The sequence below is a fragment of the Ctenopharyngodon idella genome, chromosome 13 (genome assembly GCF_019924925.1).
Source record: "Ctenopharyngodon idella isolate HZGC_01 chromosome 13, HZGC01, whole genome shotgun sequence".
Classification (NCBI taxonomy): domain Eukaryota; kingdom Metazoa; phylum Chordata; class Actinopteri; order Cypriniformes; family Xenocyprididae; genus Ctenopharyngodon; species Ctenopharyngodon idella.
This window is the reverse complement of record NC_067232.1, coordinates 13,915,534-13,922,164: the sequence shown is the minus strand read 5'-3', so window position 1 is coordinate 13,922,164 and position 6,631 is coordinate 13,915,534. Positions and strand designations below refer to the sequence as shown.

The 6,631-nt window shown below is 41.4% G+C and overlaps 1 protein-coding gene across 1 annotated transcript; it reads left to right on the top strand.

Annotated features, from left to right (window-relative positions):
* Positions 1-24: 24 nt before the first annotated feature.
* Positions 25-5,668, top strand: kcns3a (potassium voltage-gated channel, delayed-rectifier, subfamily S, member 3a). The gene is made up of 2 exons (XM_051917948.1): positions 25-925; positions 2,083-5,668. The coding sequence occupies exon 2, from the start codon at positions 2,173-2,175 to the stop codon at positions 3,679-3,681; it is 1,509 nt and encodes a 502-aa protein (XP_051773908.1). The 5' UTR covers positions 25-925; positions 2,083-2,172; the 3' UTR covers positions 3,682-5,668.
* The last annotated feature ends 963 nt before the right edge of the window (positions 5,669-6,631 follow it).

Below are 6,631 nucleotides of genomic sequence, written 5' to 3'. Positions count from 1 at the left end.
CAAGTAGGGTTGTTCTTTATTGGACAATAATAGTTTATTTTTCTTTTTACTTGAGTAATCTAATTGGTGGTATTGATTAAATTTAAAAACACATATTTTAAAGAGCAATATTAAAGAGGAGTCTGCGTGTACTCGTGACGGCCTCTAGAGGGCATCATCTGTCAATTCTTCTCTACACGTGCGACAGGTGCTGCGAGAGGGAGAAAATTACCTGCTTCTGAGGAAAGTGAACGTGTTGATAAATCACTCGCTTTTTACATGGTAAAATGACTCAACACTCCTTAAACTAATTGCAGTATGTCCATGCTCTTATCCATTTGTGTTGAAATTATTTTAAAATCTCAAAATTACACACTTGATGCTCATCAAAACAGCGAGACGACGATTGATTCTTTCCCCTCAAACTTTTCTGTATAGCTTTTCTTTTCTTCTAACGAACCTCTGTTGTCTTTCTCATTAAACTCGAGGGATCTTTAATCTCAGTCTTTTATTAGTTTTCTAATCCTTTTATCTGCCCTTCACGGGTGGTCGAAGTATCTGTCTCTAGCCTTGCTTTCATCCCTCTGTGCTCCCATTAGTTTTCACTCTATCATTGTCCCTCCCGTTTCACCTCTAATGCTTAAGGGGAAAAGCCGCACCGTGGAGCTTGAGAGGCGCGTCCTCAAACGCAAAGCGCAAGCGCGCACTAGTTGCCACAGGCCAGTGACTCACGGACGCGCAGCTGCCCCGAGGCACCACGAGTGCATTAGCGGCACACTATGTGCCAACTGTCCCACCCGACACAGTCCGCTGTGGGACATGGGGCAAATACTGCGTATGAGCGCACACCGGGCAAGTCTTGATCAAGGAAGGCGCTGGAGGATGGCAATATCTACACCAAACGTCTTTGCAGTCCATTGATGCCATCCGAAAACAAAGAAAAGAGGTAAAATGTTATATTTGCTTCTGTGTAGTTTGGGTTACGCAGTGTTGTTTTTAAACTTGGAGCTGGAGTTCGACCAGCAGAGCGCTCGCACTTTTACACTGTGCTGTCTTCAAGAAACTTCTTAATTATCTATATATGTCAGTCAGAAATTTGATGTTGTACCCAGATTTAACAATTAAATGTTTTAGATCTAGTGTGTGAATGCTGTTTTTCTGTTGCAGTCAAATATTCTTTACGTTTTAGTACAAACTGAAATTATTACAATACACAGTGAGGTCCAAAAGTCTGAACCATTTAAAATTAAGAATGGAATGTGAAAAAATTAAACAATGAAAGAAGTCATAAATATTAAATAATAATACATTTGTGACAATCATGTCAGTCTTTCATTGAAGCATAAGATACTTTTTGGATGATTCTCAAATCATGCTGGAGAACATGATCATACACAAACTTGTGAAGCTCATGCAGCAAGAGTGACAAACCAAGTACTTTTTAAAAAAAGTGTTTGAAAAGACTTGTAATTAATGTCACTAAAATGTGTATGCTGCTGTTTTTTTATGCAAAATTATTTTAAAAAAATCACTCATTGATTTTGACATTATAAAATACACATATTTTCATTAGTGGACAGACATTTAGACCACACTGTAAATGTTTCATCATCTCAAAATAAGATTTTCCATTTTCCAAAGCTTATAAAAGCACTGCACGTAGGAACTGTCAAGTGAATGTCCTGAGATTCTGATGTGATTTTGCTGAAGTGCCCAGCAGTACTGCTGGCTGGGAGAAAAAGTCAGTGTTAGTGTTAAAATGCTCATAATGATCACTGAGGATTTGTTTACGACACTGTACAGAATCAATATCCATTAGCAGCTCTAAAGGCTGATTTGGGCTCCAGAATGCTTTTATCCCATCACAGTTTTTACAGTTAGAAGCAGTATATAATATATTATCTATCTGTCTGTCTGTGTCTCTGTCTGCGTATTTAAACCCGATTAAGGTTTTGTCTTGTCATACAGTTGAGTACAGTATGGTGAAAAGTGCTGAAAAAAAGATACTGTTTTTGGGTGAGCAGGACTTTGTTGTTTTGATGGCAACAGGTCATCTTTTTCTTCCTAAAGCACTAATCAGACTTTCCTTTTCCTCCGTTATAGGCATGGAGCCATAGCTGATCACTCTTAGTCTCTCTCTAAACCTGCTAAGCCCAATAGTCCCACTTACTCCTTCATGTTCTGGCATCCATCATGCTGTATGGGCAGGTCCTGCACCGCCGAGGGCCAGAGGAGAGCTTCATCAACCTCAACGTTGGTGGCTTTAAGCAGCAAGTGGAAAGGGTGGTCCTCCAACGCTTCCCCCACACTCGGCTGGCCCGACTGCTCTACTGCAGCTCAGAGGCTGCTATTCTCCAGCTTTGCGACGACTATGCCGCGGCCGACCGCGAGTATTATTTCGATCGCAATCCATGTTTTTTCCGCTACGTGCTGAACTTCTACCATACTGGAAAGATCCACCTGATGGAACAGTTGTGTGTGTTTAGTTTTAGCCAGGAGTTGGAATACTGGGGCATCAAGGAGCTTCACCTGGACACTTGCTGCAGCAACAGATTTCAAGAACAGAAAGAATGCGTTGGAGATCCCGACTGGGGAAATGATGATGACCCACAGAACCAGCTGCCGGACAGCTTAGACTCGTCCATGGAGGAGCTATCAGCATTTGACAAAGACCTGGAAATGTTCGAGGGCACCTGGTGCTCCGAGAAGCGCAAGCAACTCTGGCTCCGACTGGAAAACCCTGGATACTCGTGCTCTGCGAAAATAATAGCAGTGTTTTCCCTGAGTGTGGTACTGATGAGTATCGCTGCCATGTGCGTTCATAGCATGCCTGAGTTCCACAAGATGGATGATAATGACAAAGAGGTGGAGGACCCAGTGTTGGATAAGTTCGAGACTTTTTGCGTCCTCTGGTTCTCCATCGAGTTCATCCTACGATTAGCTGTCACGCCACATTTGCGCAAATTCCTGTGCAATGCGCTAAACATCATTGACTTTGCCTCTATTGTTCCATTTTACGCAACGTTGGCCTTCGAAACCGTTAATGCAGAGGAAAGCGAGGAGCTTGTGAACATGGGAAGGGTTGTGCAGATCTTGCGCCTCATGCGAATCTTTCGCATCCTCAAACTGGCGCGGCATTCGGTCGGGCTGCGTTCGCTCGGGGCGACTCTCCGTCACAGCTACCATGAGGTCGGACTCCTCATCCTCTTTCTCTCTGTGGGAATCTCTATTTTCTCAGTGCTCATCTATTTTGTGGAGAAAGAGGATGAGAAGTCGGAAATACAGACTATACCGGTGGGCTGGTGGTGGGCGACGATCAGCATGACCACGGTGGGATATGGCGACACGTATCCTGTCACACTGGCTGGGAAACTCGTCGCCACCTTGTGCATCATCTGCGGTCTGCTTGTAGTCGCCCTTCCTATTTCCATCATCTTCAACAAGTTCTCCAAGTACTATCAGAGACAGAAAGCCCTGGTGGAGTCTGACCAGCTCCAGCCAGAGGATGAAAAACAGCCACATCTCAGCATGCCTTTTCTTCATATAGGAGACCTCTACGGCCAAAAGATGAATTCTCTGGCGCACAGATCATCCTCCAAGAGTAGCGAAGGGAGCGAGGGAGACGCCACTGATGCTTCCAGCATTCAAGATGTTGAAATTGCCTGCCCTTCTGGGATGCCACAGACCAACAAAGCAACATAAATGCCAATATGCACAACCCCAAATGAATGAAGAAACGAGAAGAAACTTACTCTGTCAGATCTGCAGCACATGTCGAGGAAACACTAGAGAACTCTAAGACTCTCGTTTCTTACTGGGAAACTCCTGGACTTTCTATCAACAGCACTTTTTCTCTTTAGTTCTCAGGGTTAAAATGTCTCAAGCTTTCCATTATTTATGGATCAGAACCTGTTATGGAACCTGTATCTTAACAACAGCCCAGTGCTAACAGTAGCATTGATGCTCTATACCCAATTAATAGCACTGATTGACAGGTGTTTTTTTTATCCTTTGGGCAAGCTGTTCATTTAATTACAAGACTTTTTGCAGTGCCTGTGGGAAAAGAACTATGCTTAAATGTTTTATAGGCAGTGACAGCATCTAAAATGCTGGACTTCAGATGGCATGTTGGTGTACAACGTCCTCCCTAATGTGTCCATCAGAGAGGGAAGGACGGAAAGATTGCATGCATATTTCAACAAGAGAGAAGAGAGGCCACAAGAGAAAGGAGGAGAGAAGAAAGCAGGGAAGAGATGTTACAGTTGAATAAAGTGTTGATGTAAAGCATATTTGAGTCCCTACGCTTCATTCTGAAATCACTGCATGGATCCATTGAGAGATGAAGGATCTTAAAGGGATAGTTCACCGAAAAATGAAAATTGTTATTTTTTACACCCTCATGTTGTAGTGCACTACTCTGAAAACAAGACTGAAAACAAACAGGGTGACATTTTTTCATTATCATTCTTTGAAAATGTTCCCTCCAGTGAACTGTTAATTTGAGAACCTCTGCAGAATTGATGTCAGTGAGTTGAATGCTGATTTGTGAATGAATGTATAGAAATCAGTCTGAATTCGTACGAATTACAACTTCTTGTGACTGAAATTGAGTTAACTGACCCAAAAGAATGATTCATCCATTGATCTGACTCACTGACTCAATGATTCTGAAAAGACCTGCATGAAAATTCTTCAAAATATCTTTTGTCTTTTTTTTTTTTTTTTCCACAGAGGAAAGAAAGTCATGTGGCTTTGGAATGATATGAGGGTGAGTAAATGATGACACAATATTTGGGGCGAACTCTCCTTTAATCTTTTTCAAGTGCTTCTTTACAGTCGGGTTTTTTCACATTCTCTTATGTCTATTGAGTATGCATTATGCATTATTGCATTATCAATAATCCCTTATGAGAGCATCAAGTTCACCTATCATCTGTCCTCTGCACAGAGGGAACATGTTCTCTCTCCATCTTGCTGTCTCTCTCATTTTTTAGATGACTTACGTCAGTAGGCTGTATTAGCAGCAAGAAAAGAGGTCCAAATGTTAGGGCTGTCTGCCATGGGTGGATGTATTACTGCTGAAATGGCATCCGTTTGGCAAGTGGCTTTAACTTGGATAGATCGGCCTCTGTTTGAGACGTGCCCATTGATCAATGTGACACGCTTGTGTGCTCAAGTGTTTAAGGGCAGACCTGAATGCCTTGTGACTTACACGAATGGTGCAGCTGACCCTTTTCAGCTTCAGCAAACACAGAGATTTCAGGAACATGACTAGGAATATAAAAAATGTCCTTTTTAGTGATTGTAGAATCGGAGTGCTTGAGAGAAAGGTAATTATAGAAGGAAAAAGTTTAAAGAAATAATTTCCTTTCAGAGATTGATTATATGCCATGTACTGTGGCAGGGTGGCTTCTTTCTCTTCTCTGTGCCAGAAATATGAGGTCACCACAAAGAGTCAAATTTCTTTTTCAAAGCTGTATATTGGGCAACTTGCACAAATCTGAGCATGTTATTTACGAAAATATATGCAATCACAGCACTGTCCTAATATGAGCTGGTGGTTTAGGATGTGGTTTTTAACCCAGGGGAAAACAGCAAGTTCCCACATCTCTATGAGTACAGCACTTAAGCCTGAAGTACTTTAGAAGTAAAGAGTTCTATTTCTGCATCATACTGGAACCAAACTGAATTTCCAACACTTCCCATTCTGTTATTTGGAGAATGAGTATTTGTTTTTTGCTTTAAAGGGTTAGTTCACCCAAAAGTGAAAATTCTGTCATTTATTATTCACCCTCATGCCGTTCCACACCCGTAAGACCTTCGTTAATCTTCGGAATGCAAATTGAGATATTTTTGTTTAAATCCGATGGCTCAGTGAGGCCTACATAGGGAGCAATGACATTTCCTCTCTCACGATCCATTAATGTACTAAAAACATATTTAAATCAGTTCATGTGAGTACAGTGGTTTAATATTAATATTATAAAGCAACGATATTATTGGTGCGCCAAAAAAAACAAAATACCGACTTATTTAGTGATGGCCGATTTCAAAATACTGCTTCAGGAAGCTTCGGAGCGTTATGAATCAGCGTGTCGAATCAGCGGTTCGGAGCGCCAAAGTCACGTGATTTCAGCAGTTTGGCGGTTTGACACGCGATCCGAATCATGATTCGACACGCTGATTCATTATGCTCCGAAGCTTCATGAAGCAGTGTTTTGAAATCGGCCATCACTAAATAAGTCTGTATTTTGTTTTTTTGGTGCACCAAAAATATTCTCGGCGCTTTATAATATTAATATTGAACCACTGTACTCACATGAACTGATTTAAATATGTTTTTAGTACCTTTATGGATCTTGAGAGAGGAAATGTCATTGCTCCCTATGTAGGCCTCACGGAGCCATCGGATTTCAACAAAAATATCTCAATTTGTGTTCCGAAGATTAACGAAGGTCTTACAGGTGTGGAACGGCATGAAGATAAGTAATAAATGACATTATTTTCATTTTTGGGTGAACTAACCCTTTAAGTAATACTTTTTGTCTTGTGCCAGAAATATACTACTGTTCAAAAGTTTGGGGATGCAAAGATTTAAGACTTTCATTCAGCAAAGATGCATTAAATTGATCAAAAGTGACAGTAAAGGCTT